This window comes from Alligator mississippiensis, chromosome 10 (assembly GCF_030867095.1).
Source record: "Alligator mississippiensis isolate rAllMis1 chromosome 10, rAllMis1, whole genome shotgun sequence".
Taxonomy (NCBI): Eukaryota; Metazoa; Chordata; order Crocodylia; family Alligatoridae; genus Alligator; species Alligator mississippiensis.
In genome coordinates this window covers 73,959,244-73,976,564 of record NC_081833.1, presented here as the reverse complement: position 1 = coordinate 73,976,564, position 17,321 = coordinate 73,959,244, and the positions used below count along the sequence as shown (strand labels likewise).

Below are 17,321 nucleotides of genomic sequence, written 5' to 3'. Positions count from 1 at the left end.
GGTGGCAGGGGCAGCGGCAAGGACTGTCCCCAGTTATATTTGCAATGATCCCTGCAGACCCGCAGGTCACCATGATAGCGGGCCCCTTCTGCAAGTCCCCTTGAAGTGCAAACTGGGCTCTGGGTGCTGGCTGGTGAGATGAAAAGGGTGCAAAGAGCAAAACCCTGTGGGATGGGAAGGCCTCCTAATTACACTGGCCAGAAGCCCTGCGAATTAGCAATGCCTCTTCCACCTGGAGGGAAGCCCCGCAGCAGGGGAGCAAGCTGGTAGGACTTCTCCACAGAGAAGGCGGGTGAAGGTGGGCTCCAAAAAGGGACGAGTGCCAATTTGAGGAGTTTTCCCTGGCAGCAGGCTCCAGGGGACTCCTGGTGAATTAGGGAAAATGCCAGCATGAAGGCACACGTGGGAAGCAGTGGGGGGGGGCCAAAGAAAGCCGACCTCAGGCTTTCCAAACTTGGAGTTTGGAGGGGCAGACAGCCCGTGGGTCCCCTGCCCACCCCAGCTGGCAGAAGAGAGATGCCTGGGTGCTGCCTAGCAAAGCACTGGCCCCACAGCAGTCCCTTGAGAAGGGACCTGGGAGGGTGGGTGGGCACCGACAGCAAGTGTGTATTAAGGCTGCTCCTGCTCCTGCTCCACTCTCCGTGCTTTTCCCCTGGTGCCAAAGTTAACCTTAAAATAAAGGAAGGCATGAAAAATGCTGCTGTTTTATTATGCTGCATGGGAACAGCAATGACTGGCAAGGCCTAGGAACCAAGTGCTGCAAAACAGTAGGTGAAGTGAAACGTGGGAGAAATATTTTGATACCTTGGACCTATTTGGTGTATACCCTACTGGTATTCTGCAAGCTGCGGGAGCAGACCCATTGGGAAGACTTGCCGATGGAAACCCGGGGACTGCCTGACAGCAGCTGGAAGTGGGACTAGGTCATCTATATGTCATTGGTAAAGGGGTCAGACCTGCCTTTGGCATCCCTAGTTTGAGTCTGTCTGTGGTGACTGTATAAATGTCTTGGCTAACTGAGGGTTTGGGTGCCTCTTCAGAGGTTGCACCCAGTTGTATGGGCCATGCCTCGCAGATGGGCAGATGTTGTTGGGTTCCAGGAGGTTGGGCACAAATTCACCTTCCTAAATTTCAGCCATCAGGCGCTGCACGCTCCTACGAAGTGCTCTCTGCCTTCCCTGCACGGGGCACACTTGCAATGTGGCTTTGGGGTCTGTTGCTCGTTTGTAATAAGGCAAGGCAATGCCGGCAGACGGCCCATGCCATAGGCTACAGCAGGGGATGTTCAACTAGCCAACAAAACATTTGGTTTCCTTCTAATTCGGAGACTGACTGAGCTACTTGGAGTCATCTCGGTACATTTGCATGGTCTCCAAACTTCTTCAGGATCTGTCTGAGAGCTCCTTGTCTTCATGGAAAATTGAAGGTTCAGTAAAGAAATGAAGAATAAACACGTCCAGTTGTCATGATCGTGGCCAGCTAATTGCACCGCTCATGTTACCGTCGAATCGGTGCATATTCTGTATCGCTGAGATCCTGCAGCGTGTTTTCTTCGGGGTCTTCTTCACTCAAAACCATCTTCTGTAAGACGCTCTGAACGGTCTAGAAATGAAGAGAGGGAAATCTGTTCTGCTTCCGTGCAATGCATGGGTTGCTGCTTCTGCGCCCCTACGGGGACCCTCCTTTCAGACGGCACCCTTGTCTGTGTGGCCCTAAATCGGAAGTGACTTCTAATTTCATGGAGGTTACTCCTGATTCTCACCAGAGCAAGGCCAGACTCTGGCTTTTAGTATGAGGACCACTGGTATGAGGCTGAATCCTGAACTTTAATCAACACCTCTGGCTTCGAGTGAACTGCCCTTTGCATCTGAACGTTGTTGCTGGGGCCTTGACACTGCATTCGCTTGCAGGTCTCTGCAAGATAAAGCGTGTGGTCCCAAAAGCAAGCCATGCATCTGCAGTTGTGTTTCTGGTCCTTAGCCAATGTTATTCTATCTGTTGTGACAGCTCTGCTTATCATCGGGCCCCGTATCAAATAGGTCGGTGCGAACCTGAGGTTCAGGCATTATTTAGGGGAATCTGTGCCACGATGAAGGGTGGCTCCAGCTGCATTTGGCCTGCCCTCCCACCTCCAATTAGCTTCTGGAGTTGGGACCGTCGCTCCTCTTCCCGGGAACTGTTTCTTTCTCGAGTGGCTTTAATTTGCTTTCTCAGGCTCCGCACGGAAGGTGGGAGCCGGGCTTTAATCTGAAGGCAAAATATTATGACGGCAATCGTTTCTAATTGTGTCTCTCACCTGACTGCCTGTGGACCACGGCAGGGTGGGGGAGGGATTCAGAGCACTGCCTGGCCTCGCGTTGTAATTGCCAGAAGCGATGTGGATCTTAGCTCTAAAATCCTAGCGAGGCGAAAAAGGAAAAGAAAGATCAATGCCAGCAGCGACCCGTGAGGAGAGAGCTCTGCGTTGCACGCTGGCTGGTGCAGAACAATTAATAAGAGCAATCACGGGACGCGCAAAGCACTGAATGTAACGAGACAAGGGAATTATAGAAGAATAGTTCCTGTGGCTGCCCAAGCTGCTGTCGGCACAAAAGAGCACACAAGGTTTAAGCTCAAGGCAATAGCAAAATTGCTGGGAGAGGATTTGGGCTGGGGAATTCATTCGGCTGCTGTACAAATCATTTGGAGAGGGGGAGCAGGCTTATTCTCAACGAGGTGCAGTGCACTCGCCTCTGTTCCTAGCTGGGCGGAGATCAAGACAGACCAGAGCCCTGTGTCCTTCGTGACAGCTTGTGCCGCGGGGTTTGCTAGCAGCAAGCAATCCTGATGGGCAGGAGAGAGCACCTGCAAGAGGGGGAAGCTGCCGCTGGAGCTGGGGGTGGAGGCACTGATATCACTGTACACACAGGGATTTAATACTGGGTATCAGTTCTGGCTGGGAAGGGAGATAGAGCCTGCAGCTTTGTATGGTGATGGATTTGATGGACTTTCTCATCTAATCGATCGAAACTGGGGTCCTGGGCAACTACAGCCCAGGCAGGACTTCAGATGTTAATGTTACCCCTTAAAATACAACGTGTGGCTGACACAAATGTTGCTGTCACACTTTGGGGATGTGTTCCCCACCCCACCATGAGCCTTGATCTAAGAGCTGAGTGCAGCACCTAGGAGTTGGGACACTTGGTTTCACTTCCCAAGACTTGCAGTGACCTTACGCATGCCATGCCTCCACTCGGTGCCTCAGTTTCCCTGTGTGTAAAACACTGAGTGAAAACACCTGCTTCTAGGGACGTTTAATGGTTGAGTTACTGCTTGTAAACTGCTTTGAGGCCTGCGGATGGACGTTGCTATGCAAGTGCTGGGTGTCTGTACAAAGGCTGTGTTTTTGCCCCGAGTACCTCCAGGTCCTTCTCCAAGTCATAGTCCTCCAGGGTCTGGAAGGCACTGGAAAAGACCTCAAGAGCCTTGGCGTGGAAAACCATCTCAATGGTAACAAAGTCTGAGAAAATCTTCTGCAAGAAAGAGAAGCATGAATGAGCATGTTCCTACTCCTAAGTGCCCTAACTTCTGGGAAGGCCTGGGTGGGGAGGAGACTTGAACTGAGAGCACAAGTACCAAAGCAGGGAGGCACAAGGGAAACAAATTCATTTAGCTTAATGATGTCGCCTTCCCAGGGAGGGAACGGCCCTGACGGGGTCTGAAGGGGCTTCCTTTGACTCTATGAGGCGCTTGTACACGCTACGGCGTTTCATCCTCATTAACGCTGGCTATAAGGAGCTGCCATCCAGAGGGTGGGTAGGGAACAGGTTCTTGTCCTCTGAGACCTCTCTATGAAGTCAAAACTGTGCCCCAAACCCTATTCTCCAGACCAACTGTATAGGGATGAGATGGGAGGATTTCTAGACTCTTAATGCCAAAATGGGTGCTGTAATCCTGGAGGCTGTCTCCTGGGGATTTCTGCAGGAAATCTGTTTCTGTCTGAGCTGGAAAGAAACGTCCCGTTTTGATAGAAACACCTGAAGTAAGGAGGAAGGCACAGCGTTCCTGAAGCACGGGCACGAGACACATTTATGACGTAGTAAATCGCCTTTACTGCGCAATAAAAGCGGGGCAGATGCACAGCGCACAGGCCTATTATGCAGTAAATCACTCGCATCCAGGGGAAAGTGGCCTCTTGGAAACAGGTAGTAGCTATACTGCCTAGGACGTGCGCATCTGCTCCCCTAGCCAAACCCACTCTGGGGCAGCCCTTTGCTGCCTGGCTCTATAATGGCATCGACTGCAGGCAGAAGGCAGGGGAGATTTGCACCCGATAGACTACCCAGAGTGGATAAAGAGCATAAGCATTCATGAGCTGACGGTAACCAGTTTAGGAGAGCCCGTCATGTGTCTTCTCCTTATTTCAGAGTAACTTAACTGTGGGGTATAGCACTCTGCATTAATTGGGTCACGTGTCTGAGCCCTATGTAAGCCATCCCCATGGCTGAAATGATCCTTGCTGAACAAAAACGGGCGCTGTTTCTAGCTGGATTTTGTCTAACACCAGGCCTTTTTATGCCTTTGTCGGCTGGAAGCGAGTCCTTACCCTATTAGAAATTCGCTTACCTGCCGTGACCAGGTCACCTCTTAACCTTCTCTTTGTTAAGATAAATGTGTCGGGCTGCCTTACCGTCTGGCTGCCAGGCAGGGTTTCCCCACCTCCGCTCCTTCCTGTAGCTCTCTCCGGAGCCGTGCGTGGTGCCTTTTACCTGGATGTCTCTCAGCTTCTGCTTCTGGAACTCGTCGATGGTTTCCTCCAGCTGCTGGGTGGTGCGGCTGGCATCGACCGAGGCTTTGTGCACGCTGGACTCGGCCTAAAATAGAAGGAAATGCAGCATCACCAAGTGGGAAAGGTTTCTGCTGCTTGCTGCTGTCACAGGTGTGGGGTAGACCTGTGGTCCGACCCAGCGGCAGGTCTTATGGGCTAGTTGCATGCACCTTCGAGGGTGAGAGCAGCTCGGGGCTTATCAAACTGCAAACCTGAGATGCACGTGTTGCACTTGGCGCCCAGCAAGGAGATTCAGGCATGGTTATTGTGCCAGCTCTCATCAGTCAAAAGCTATCAGAACGGCTGCACTTGCAATGGTGTATACGCCAGCAGAATATTATGCTCCTGTATGATCTAGAAGTTGTCACGCAAAAAAGCTCGACACTGTACTTAACGGTGCGCTGAGACTCATAACAGGCTGCACAACCTACACGCGCACAGATGTATTTCCTGTGCTCTCAGGCATTGAACCAAGTGATATAAGAAGACAGACCCTAACATCATCACTGGCAATAGAGGCAGGAGATGATGAAAATCACCTGCTCTACCAAGTGTTAACTGAAGACCTGAACAGATGGAGGCTTAAGAGGCTCAAATGTCATAAACCATTTGTACGTGGATCCCACAAGTGCTTGGGAGAGATTGGGGATGCTGCACCAAACTGATGGGCAGCAACGGAGTGTGCCGACCGCTTGGAAAGGTCAGACCTATTCCTCCAGCTTTTTCTACCAACACCAAATGAGTGACCTTGACAGAGAAGTGTGGGTCAAGCTGAACAGACTGAGATCTGCTTCAAAACAACATTGCATAAGATCTTGGGCAGCCCCTTGCGCGAGCGCGATGCCCGACGAACAGCAGAGCACCTAATCGAAAGCAGCAATCTTTACAAATCCCCAGCCTGGGATTTGTAGATGGAATCGGCACATGGAGTGATTAATACCAGACTGTGGCTCATAGATTTGATCTCTGACGCCGTACGAAAGGGAGGGAGTCCCAGCCATATGTGCCCTGGGCCAGGGAGGCAAGCAGTGACAGAGGGATTCCCATGCCCGGAGAGATCCTTGTTATAAAACAGAGCTGGCCTTAAAGTTGCAAACAGCTTCCTTCTTCCACCTCATTGCAGCATTTAATGTGTTTTAGGGACCCATCCTGCATCCTCTGGTCTGAGACTGGGATCTGCCTGGGTGCAGGCCTGGCTCCGAGGTTAGGAAACCCCTTGAGGTTACCATGGCAAAGCCAAGGCACTGATGAAGTAAATGAGCGGTGGTTTTGGAAACCCACCCCGATGGGTTTGAGCATGATCTGTCTCTATCCAGGCTGAGCACCACGCGTGCAAGTCCACACATGGGTCCTTTCACAGAAATGCCCAGCTCCGTGTATTGCTTTGCCACCAGCTGACGACATGCGTGTGGCCTGGCTGCACTCGGGGACTTCGTGGGGGGCAGACCAAAGGACCAATGTGCCTCGTTAGGGCTGTGGTTTCATAAATGCCCTGCCCTGCTGATGCTCGGAGACAACCGCTCACAGGGAATTAGGCCAGATACATCTTGAGGGATCGCCGTCGAAGCTGGAGGAGTGACAGCAGGGAGGCACCGAGCACTTTTCCTTAAGAAACCGTTCTGCCTGCCTGGTGCTGCGTGCTCTGTACCCCTCCTCCCCTTCCCTGGTACTTTTGATTAGTCTGGGATTTTGTGTGCCAATAAGATCTTAGTTTCCTAAGAGCTCATCTGCTCCTCTTTCTTATTCCCGCCCTCTTGAAAGCCCCCATAATGTTCTGGATGTGACTTTGCAATCATTTCCATCCTCAGGTGGAGGACAAATGGGAGATGCAGGGCCTGAATTTTAAAAAGCAGCCGCCGGTTTTGCAAGGGCACGTACAGCAGACATGCAAACAAGTGTTTGTGCATGCAAATAGGTGCCAGGGTCCCTGGCAGCCTCCAGCTTGGTCGGGCATGGGCACGTTTCTAAGCTGCATGTGGCAAAGGTGCCGAATTCCAGCCTGAAAATCCTGCCGGAGACATGATGTCGTGCACGTCCCCTTAATGAAATTAAAGTGACAGGGCAGCAAAGCGGAGGGGGTTTGCTATGCACCTGGCAGCCAGAAGCAGCCCTCCTATTTCTGAGAGGGGCCTGCATGCTGCTGGTCTGTGCCTCAGTTTCCCCAGCTGTACACAGGGGCTGGCAATATTGCCCTTCCCTTGCAAAGCACTTTGAGGTGAAGCTCGGCAGGAGAGCTCCTCGTTCAGATGAAGATGGATGCAGCGGGCGAGGGCAGGCCGCCGTGCGTGCATGCAGCTGTTTCATTGTGGCTGCAGGTGAAATGCATCACCCGTGGCTGGAGGCACTTCCAGGGAGCTCTGCTATTATTCTTTCCTGTACAAAGTGGGTGATTTTTTTTGCCAGGAAAAGAGGAGAAAAGGAGTGAATTCATCAGGGCTAAATATTCTTGCCGGGAGATGTATGCAGTTCTGGCCAGGGCTGTCACAGGTACCAAGCAGGTGGCGTCGGTTCTGGACCGCTGGAGCGTGAGCACGTTCATGAGCACCGTGTCAGAGAGACTGCATGAAGCCTGACTCCAAGCTGGGGATCGGGTATGGGCAGAGCAGGAGGGGCACTCGCGTGGCCCTGGCTTCCCTCTGGAAGTTACACAGATTTTGCTAATTGGTGAGATGATTTCTCCTGAGATAAGTGGGTGCTTAGTCACTCTGGCTTCCTCCCTTGACTACAATGCATCAGGGGACAGGCGGATGCATCCCTGGAGGGACCCGTCCAGCTGTGCGGGCATTCGGTGTTCACCAGACCTCCACCCCAGAGCCCCGAGGCCTGACCCTGAGCTGCCCGTGCCAGTAGGAGCGGCTGCATGGAGGCCCATGCCATCGGGCGACGTGCCAGGATGCTCTGTCAGAGCCCCTCCAGATGCAGTCGGTAGCATGGTGTACCAGACACCTCCGGGACATATGAGGAGGGGAGAGGTGGTTGGAAAATGTGTGTTTTCTGTTGAGGATTTTCACACGTCTTTAAAAAACCAAAAAAAACCCCAAACCCCTGAAGATTTCTCCCTTTTTTGGACGGGGAGCAAAAAGTATCAATTCCCCCGTCCTCCCCCTGCCAAGCAGGTCTTTTCCCCAAAGAAAACGTTCAGCCCCAAACCCCATTTTCTGCAACCCCCCCTCCCCTGCCTTCAGATGGATGGAGGATTTTCAGCCAGTGAGATGCAGTCTCTGCCGCAACTAGGTTACAGCCAAAATAAAGCGGAGGACGGGAGCCGTGGCCTGATTGCAACGCCTGACGTTAGCAGAAGGATTCATGAAGACGACGCTGAATTATAAATACTGCAGCGATGGCTTTCGCACTGCTCCCCTCAGCCCTGCCCCGAGTCTAGCGTGTCTCTGGCACTCACCTGCGCTTTCTCCTGATAATCTTTTGCCATCTGCCAGGTGAAATCGTACCTCAGGCACCCGGTTAATATTTTATGCAGAGGAGCGTGTGCTTACCTGGGACTGAAGCAACAGTCAAGGAACAGTCTGACAAGCATGGGTTATAGACCTCCTTTGCTTTGGGCTGGGCATCTGTGTAAGCAGCTGGGCCCAGAAATGGCACGATTCCTCCTCCTAAACCTGCCTGTTTTGACTCGCTTTTCTAAGCTACTTCCATCCTGGGGTAACCGTGCAAGCAATTTTGCTTCTTGATAGGCTGACCCTTGCCTGTGACTTCTTGGAGTGCCTTTTAAAGGCTGTGTTAACAGCACAATGCCAAAAAAAATAACAAAAGCAAGTTCTTTTTCACATGGCCTGTTGTTAACGTGGGGAACTCATTGCCACAAGATGTTGGGGAAACTGATGGTTTAATTAGATTCAAAAGGAGACTGGATGCGTTCTTGGAGGGAGGGTGCATCAGTAGCTATTGAGCACAGGTGTTAGGCGCACGACCTCTGAACTTCCTAGACCTGAAATGCTGGAAGTGGGAGAGGAACAGGGGGGAAAAAATCCTGGCCAGCTCCAGTTCACTGTCTCTTTCAGTCTCTGCTCTGTGACAGGTGAGATTGGGCAGGATGGATCTATGGCCTGACCCAGTAAATGGCAATTTTTATATCCAATGAGGAAGTTCTTGGGAGAAAGATATTTCCTTAGCTACCTAGGCATCCAGCTGTACAAGCCGCCAGTTTGTTGCTGTTTGAGTGCCGCTATCTGAGACCCCCTTCCCAGAAATTCATACCCCTTAGATATTTTTTTTTACTTCTGAAAATTTCACCAAAATGCTTTTGAAAATGCCAAACTTCCACCAAGCTCTACTGAGTGGGGGAAAGCCACAGGATTTCCATCCTCTGGATTTTTCTTACTACGTTTTCATTCCCATGTTGAAAATGCCAACAAGCTACACTGGCTCCTGGCCTGTTAGAAACAGAGCTGATGGGTGGCAGCTTGTGGGGTGACCTATGGCTTTGTAGAGGCAGCGTAGTGCTGCTGTGACTATGAGGGAGACTCCAGCCTCCCCTGTGAAAATCCTTTATTTTGCTTCCAGAAGCAGCTGTGCGACCTTGTTCGGCTGCTGAACCTGAGCACAATCGTGCCGTGTACAAGCGCCCATGGGTGTCAAACTATTGCTTCCCCCCCTGAGTATTTGCTGGGACTTTCAGCAGAGACTTGCTTCCTTTGGAAAAACCCAGAGGCTTTGGAAAGAGCTGCTCATTAAAATATTTTTTACCAAGCAGAAGGAAATCTCTTGAGCTGTCTAGATGATCCCTTAGGAAATCTTCTGTCTTGCTAAGAGGCTGTAACAAGGCGAATTTCCCTTGGAGAGTGGAAGAGGGGAGGGAAATTCACCCCCTTCCTCTCTCGCACCTAATTCAGTGAGTGCTGGTAGTGAGAATACTGCTGAAGCCCTGCAGAGACAGACTTGTAGAGCAGGGCTCTGGGGAGGAAGGGACACAGAGTGCTTATGGCCAGATCCACGTCTGGATGTGGCAGGTGTGAAATCTCCCCTTTCACATGGGACATGTGTGTGGGGAAAGTCAGTGATTCCCAGCCGTAAATCCCATTGTATGGTGCTCTGATATCTGAGCTCAGCTCCTTCCCCAGCCGTCAGCAGGCTGTCATCTGCTTTGGCTTTCCCTGGCTGGGGTTGGCGGTTTCCTGACAAGGGGATGTTTCCAATCAGTTTGGTGGGACCCTACTGCTCCGCGCAAACATTTGGAGGAAACCAAAGTGAAACACAAGCCTCTGAGCCTCGGCTTCCTCCCTCTGCCCCTGCCTCGCTGCTGAGCCCGCTACTTTTTGGCTGCGTGAGCAAGCAGGAGGCCATGCCCCAGGCCCTGTGCGGGTATCGGGAAGGATACGATGGTGTGCCGGTCTGACGGCGACTTCTGCCGCAGCCTCTCCAGCTTCTCCAGCTGCTTTATCTCGTTGTTGCGGACGCTGTTGAACCGCTTGATTTCCGCCTGGAATAGAACAAGCGTGGTTGTACCGGGCTGGCTGGCTCTGGGGTACCACGGCGGTCCAGTGACATGGCACTCACCCGTGTCTGCTTGAGCCGGACTCCATACAGCTTCAGCGGCTCGACGACCTTCATTTCCAGCCTCTCTACCTAAGTGGGGGGAGGCAATTCACATATCGGGGTGTAGCAAGAACGTGACAAACTCCGTCCGAATGAGGATGGGAGTCTCGCGGTCTGGCCGTGGTACTGCTGCTGTGATCAGCCCTGATGTAGGGAACCCGTCTCGAGGGATTGTTAGGCACTGATAATTTAATTTATAGTGGCCACCTCTCAGTAGGACCAGAGTGGAGGCTTTTTACTCTAGGCCATTAAGCTGCAATGGCAGCACATGCACTGCTGGGCTGAGCTGGATTTGAACCCGGCTCTTGTAGGCATGGAAAGCACTGTTAAGCATGACTAGTCCTGGAACCCATAAAGCCCAGCAAGATTCAGAGCATGGGAGAGGGTTGCAAATTCCTCCCCAGGTGAATCCAAGGAAAGGTCCCACAATCCCTGGAGAGGGGGAGACTGGGGGTTGCTTGTCTGCTGAGACATGTTCAACCCTAATGCTCTCCCTGCTTAGCCTGGTTCCTTGCTCGAAGGCTGGCAAGGTTCATCAGTGCTGCCCAGATCTCCGCTCTCAGCTCGCAAACAGGAGGAGCAGTTGTGGTTTATCCCTCTTAGGACAGGACATCAATGTGTGGCCTAGGACAGAAGCAGACGTGTGAGCACTACTGCTTTCTGCCCTGCTACTGGGCTTCATGTCAGGGTTGCGCGTTTTGGACGGTTCTTACCTCAGCCTGCCGGTAATCCTGCACTTTGGCTAATTCCTCTGCAAAGTTTTTCATGGTGCTTCTCAACTCTGGGTTCTCCGTGTTGGCATAGTCGAGGAGCTGTTTGACCAGGAGGTCTGACTTATCCCGAAGCTTAGCAGTCTTCCGGACATAGGAGGCCATCAGCGTGCAGAACTGGCCATAGTATTTTTCTGCGTTGGCTACTGTGTTCTCCATGATCCTCACTTGGTTATCTCTGGGGAGGGAAGCATATTGGCTTAGTTGGCTATTACCATTGCAATGGCCTTAGCATCAGAAACTGGAGCTGGATGATTTCTCTTGCATCTAGAAAACCACCGCTTTGTGTGTCAGTCATGGGTCTTTTGCACATGTAGATTGGAGAACTCTTCACCCAACCGGTCATTGCGCACACATAAATTTAGATCCCTGTTGTCGGTTGACCACCGAATCAGCAAAGTTAGAAATGCAAGAACCCAGTGGATCTCTGCCTCTGGAGAAAAGTGACTTATTTAAGGGCCAGCTCTGGTAGCTGGAAACGTTCAGTGTCAGGCAGCTGGTCCAGACTGCCTTCCAAATAGTTGGACCAGTTTTCTGGAAGGAATTTGCACGCGGCCCCTCTGCGTGCACTGAGAGAGAAGCCGTGTCTTTGTCTTGAACTTCCAACTTTTGGCAACAGCACGTGACAGTCATTCTGTGCGTGTTAGAAGTGTTTGGTGGCCAGACTTAGCTGTAACATGTGGGAGCAAGATCCTGGTTAGCATGGAGTTGAATGGTTTGGTGCACTGGCTAAGCCTGTGCAGTACGGATGGGAAGATACAGATGTCCAGGTCCCTATCTCTTTAAGTCTACCCTGCGGTGCCTTTGATAGTGATACCTTGGATATAAACTGAGTATATAAATTCAAGCATGTTTCTGCCAGAGCAACCCCCCACCCCACTGCCCAGTCTCTCTGCAAGGAGGTAAGCATTGCAATAAATGAATTAGTTGTTGAAATAGGGTGCTGCTTAATTTGCAAGTTATAGTGGGGGCCTCGAGTCCAGGGAGGGGTGGCTTAAGTCGAATGAGGGGTTCCTCGAGTCCAAAAACGTCGAGACACATTGACCTATACAGTACCGCGGCTGAGACCTGAACCTGAATTCTGGCAGTCTCGAGGTAATGGTCTCTCTCACTATACAAGAAGTAGGGGTCACAACATGCAAGTAGTAGGCGGTAAGTTGAAAACGAAGAAAAGGGAGTTCTTTTTCACAAAATGTGCAATTAAAGTGTAGGCGTTGTTGCCACCGGAGGAGGTGGAAGCTGACTCAAAAAGGGAGTGGACATGTTCTTGGAGGAAAGGGGTATCCGTCACTATTGAGCATGGGAATTAGGGGCACGGCCTCTGACTCAGAACATCCCAGACCTTAAATGCTGGAGGATGTAAGGGAGAGAGGAACAGGGAGGAAAAACCCTGGTCAGACCTAGTTCACTCTCCGTTTCAGCCTTTGCTCTCTGCCGTGGCGACACGGGAGGCTGGGCAGGATGGACCGATGGTCTGACCCAGTCAATGGCAGTTCTTAGATGGCATCTTTTCCACCTACGAAGATCCCGAAAGGAACCTCCTTCTAGGCAAGCCATCAGGAGCTGTGTTAAGCTCCTCTTTGCTCACAGGCATGGTCCTGCATGGCAGCAGTGAGCTCATGCGGCGATTAGGGACTGTTTTTTATAAGCCAAGCTATTGGTGTCAGAGCCTTCTCTAGTCTTGGAAGGACGGGAAAGATCCTGCTGCCGGCGGACTCCGTGCCTATTTCCCCTAGTGGCTCTGCTCCGAGTCCTGCAGCTGTGCCTCACTTAATAAAACCTGCTGATCTCCCTCCCTCTCCATCTCCATCACGCAAGCTTGACACAAAAGACCAACAGGGCCTTAAATTTCTCTGGTCTTGGCGCTGCAGTTAACTGCCTCCCCCTCTGCTGCGACCCGGTGCTGTGCTGAGAATAAATCACGTTCGTGCAGAGAGGGCTTTCTTGTGTGCTCTCTGCCTTTGGCAGCTCAGGGCTGTGCCTGGACCTTGTGGGCTCACTGCAGCGAAGACTGTGCTGCCTGAGTCTTTCCCATCTCCCCTACTTGGTAGAGCCAGTCATGTTTGCAGTGCGACTTGATTGCATTCAATTCTGGGAGCTTGTTACCAGGAGGGAGTTCAGGGACCTGCAAGCAAGCATGACCAGGGTGGGTGGAGGGCTTGACACTGGGGAAAAGGTGCAGGGAGATTAAATGAATGCAGCTTGGCTAAGGAGGAGAGGTGGGGAGCAATGTCACCTGCCTACCGATACGTGTTGATGGAGCTGAAGTATATAGGATGGAACAATTCAGGAACAATCTGCTGACAATCTCAGGTGAAAACCTAGTGGGAGTGGGAAGTCAGAGCAATGATACTCAACCAGGGGGCCATGAGATCCTTTCAAGCACCGTTAGGTGTGCAACCAAGACTTATGAGACTATTTCAAACAGGAATCCCTGCTGTTCAAGACCAGGCTGACCTGGTGCGGGATATTCAGAGTTTTTTGCAACAGAAGAATTATTCTGTTGTTTTTGTTGGGTCAAAAAACAAGTGAAAACAAGGAGCTGGCATTTTCCGAAGGATCAAGGGGTGCCTTGAGCCTAAAAAGGTTGACGACCACTGAGTTGGAGACCGGCATGCTGCCAGGCTGAAGGTGAGGTGTTTTCCTGAAGGAGCTAGTGGAAAGCCCTTGTGAGCCTGGCTAGGGGAGCACTGGTGGGATGGTAGAGGACAAGTCATCTGTCCCCAACATCTGTCTGGCTCTGCTTCCCTGAAAACACTGCTTTTTTTGTGCTTTAAAGTGAGGCTGCCTCATAGGGCCTGTCTCCGGGGGTCTCCTACAAGCCATAGTGGGAGAGGAAGGTGTCTCGAGGGGTTTCTTCTCATCCCCCATCACTGAGGTCAGGCCACAGCAGGTCAAAGAAAAATCTAACTAGCATTTTATTTGTGGGGAACTTTATAATGTTCCCCTGTTACCCGCACGCTCCTGGGACAGCTTCAGATTTGGAAAATAAAGCCAGCAGAAGAATAGGAAATACTTGCGGGCCTTATTTGGTGTTTAGAAAAGAATCGATAATGTTTCGGTAACCAGTGCCTGCTCCCTGAGCCCTCTTTGGTTTGCAGATTTAGCCCAGCCAGACCATTGTGGGCCACATGAAACTCCCTGGAGGGACATCCATTTCCTGGATGGGTTAAAATACCCATCGTTTCCACCCCCATTAGGGGTCTGGAGAAGGTTTCTGGGTCACAGGTGCAAGGTGCCTGAGAGACCTCTCCCCGTGAGCCCTGAGAAAGAGGAGCCAGTCCCTAGCCATGATGCTCTCGCTAGCTGTAAATTGTGAATTAGCCTAACGAGGGAGGAGGCAATGAGATGCAGCAGTAGGCACCTTGCAGCCTGGCCTGAACTGTCTCTGGCCAGCAGGAGGGACGCAAGCTTGCCTAATGCCTAATCTGCCTTTCGGGGATGGGTTTTGCTAACCTTTTGGTTCACATCAAGTGTCTCGGTGGGGACATCCAAATCCCAAGACCTTGCCGGCTTGGACCTGCATGTAGGATGCCTGCTAGTGTGTTTAGGAGCATCTGAAGTCCCAGGGTGAGAGCCTGGGATGGAGGATGCTCGCCAGTCATAGTGCAGTACATGGTGTTTAGAGCATTTGAGTTCTGCCTGCTCAATCGATACGGTTTTGGAACGATTGCATTCTGCTCGATCGATATGAATTGGACCCGATTTAGCTGATTTGACCTGGAATGCAAAATATATTAATTAAAAAAAAAAAATCTGCCTTCTGGGGAGGGAGAAAGAGGCATCTTTTCTAGGTCCTCCCCCTTTGGCAGTGGAGCCGGGGGAGGAAGGAAGTTGCAGCCAGACTCCTCCTGCCTGGGGATCTCTGGGGACCGAGTGTTTTCTCTTCCTTGAGGCCCTGCAGAGCCTATGGCAGGATCTTGGCACTAGTCCTGCTGCAAAACGCATGGATCCGGCACAGGCCACATGACATTTGACAAGTTTGCAGCTCCAGCAGATGCAGCGCTTCTAGTGCTGCTGCTTTACACATGTTTCTCAACCAGAAGATGTAGATGGGAGACACCTCCTCCACCTTGTACCCTCAGAGCCAAGAGGACAATGCAAAGGGTTGCTTTTGCAGCCTGAAGTGAGCCCATGCGGGGCTGCTTTGTTCCCTTGGATGCAGGACCTGGCCTCCCTGGTGCGGTCACTGCTGTGTGCATCTGCAGGCAGTGCCAGCTGAGCCGGCACGACTGCTGCAGCGTTGGTGCATAGCAGGGACCAGGGTGCAAGCAGCTGCGGTGCAGGGATGAGCACGCTGAGCTGTGCCAAGCCACCGCTGGGCCCTTTGGCCGGCAGCCTGGCGGGGATGCACAAAACCTCAAGCGAAACAAGCACTCCTTTCCAGCTGGGGTCTCTCGAGGAGCTGACAGCTACAGGCAGCTCCCGACTCTGAAGTTCATAATAATCCCTTGGATCTTTCTGGGTAGAGGAGCAGCTGGGATAAAACAACCCTGCCCCCTTGTCTTCTTCATGCAAACTTGCCATCACTGTCACCTACACCCACAATATCCCTTCTTGGCCCATCTCCAGGCTTTCCTCCCCAGGGACACTTTCTTGGCACTTAGGGCACCTCTCCTTCACTGGTGTGAAGGAGCCCTTTCTGGTGTTGGCTTTCCAGGTGGGTCCTTGCAGCGTGCATGCGCCGCCCTGGGAGCAAAGCGGCCGCGCTTGCACCCACGGTGCAGAAGGGAAGGTTTGAAGTGACTTGGTTCGGGGGGATCGGCCCCGGCTGCCCCCTTGCTGCAGCGCCTTGCACAGGATGGGCAGGTGGGATGAAGGGGGCAAGGCACCTTACCTGGAGAGGACGATGTTCATGGCTGCGAGAGCGAGCCCGGGCGGGGGTCACAGGCGGCGGAGCTGGGGAGGGAGGCACAGCTGCTCCCTTGGCTGACGCTCAGGGTTGGTATGGAAACCCTGCCAACACAGCGCGGGCGGCTGGGTGGAGCCCATCGAGGGTTTCCCGGGGTAACTGGGCCTGTGCGGTCTCCCTGCCCATCCTACCGCTGCTTTTCCTCTCTCCCTGTTCACCTGCCCTAGCTCCCGCTCCACGGCCGTGCACCCTTCCCCAGCGCACGAGCATCCTCCCTGCCCTGTGCTGCCAGGCAGGGTAATGAAGGGGGAGAGGCACCCTTTGAGCGCTGCAGGAGGACAGTGCACCTGTTTCTTCGAGCCCCCATAGCTCCCCATTCACAACACCTGCCACCGTGCCTGTGCTTCAAAGGGAGACCTCCCATGACGGCCAGTGCATCCCTTTCTGCCACCCATCCGGGGCAGGCAGCAATCAAGGGGTGCCCTCCACAACCCTGCAGCTTGGAGGGGCTACGACGGCAGCTCTCCCGGTGCCAACAGCTCTGGGAAGTAAGCTGGGTGCCCTATTGCTGCTTACCTGCCTTGCCCACGTTGCCTTTCTCTAGCAAGGTGGGACTGCGGTCTGCACTGCTGCATTGCAGGGTGCATCGAAACGGCGCTGCCAAGCCGCCGTGCCCCACCGAGGAGCAGAAAGGGGTCTTGTCTCCCCTCTGCACTGCCCTGGGGCTCCTCCTTGTCAGCATCTTGCAAGCCCAGGGGGCATTTCTGCCTCCCTGAGAACCATTGGCACTCACCTCCGTACAACATCAGCTCCTTGCAGGTCTGGACCTGACCGTGGTACCAGACCGGTCCCCAGGCATCCAGGTTGGCGAGTCTCCCTGCCTTCTGTGCTTTGCTTTGCCTGGCTCTAGTTTGGGCCCCATCCCAAAGGTCTAGCTCTCCCGGTGTGCATTGCTTGGATTTTAAGCCCAGAAAATACTGCACGAATCCGGCCGGCACCACGCAGCCTGGGGAATGCTGCCCAGCTACTGCTGCATCCGCCCCTCGTTCCTGGCTGCAACGCAGCATGTCTGTTTTTTGGAAAGCTCGGTGTAGAGATGCCTACCGGTGTGGTGGATTCATGAGCTCTCCAGGGAGGGCTTGTTCCCTTGGTTAATCCCCTTTCCGAGTTGGTTGGAGAGGCACCTTTGCTACTGGAGAGCTAATCCCCACCGAGATGCTTAGTCTTGGGAGATGGGGGACAGAGAGTGGAACAGGTGTCTTGGTGTCAGGGCTCTTCTCCCCGCCTCGCAGTGCTTTGGGATGCTCTGGGGAGGTGGGGGAAAGCCCTTCTCCCCCCA

The 17,321-nt window shown here is 52.8% G+C and overlaps 1 protein-coding gene and 1 long non-coding RNA gene across 2 annotated transcripts in view; one reads left to right on the top strand and one right to left on the bottom strand.

Moving 5' to 3' along the window:
• Positions 1-17,321, top strand: part of LOC109284066 (uncharacterized) — a 29,574-nt gene that overhangs the window by 5,427 nt on the left and 6,826 nt on the right. The window lies entirely within an intron of this gene.
• Positions 691-16,077, bottom strand: CIBAR2 (CBY1 interacting BAR domain containing 2). Its single transcript, XM_006276712.4, has 9 exons — positions 15,968-16,077; positions 11,074-11,308; positions 10,322-10,390; positions 10,143-10,244; positions 8,302-8,307; positions 4,749-4,853; positions 3,399-3,512; positions 2,297-2,398; positions 691-1,602 (listed from the first exon to the last, which is right to left on the bottom strand). The coding sequence occupies exons 1-9, from the start codon at positions 15,985-15,987 to the stop codon at positions 1,498-1,500; spliced, it is 858 nt and encodes a 285-aa protein (XP_006276774.2). The 5' UTR covers positions 15,988-16,077; the 3' UTR covers positions 691-1,497.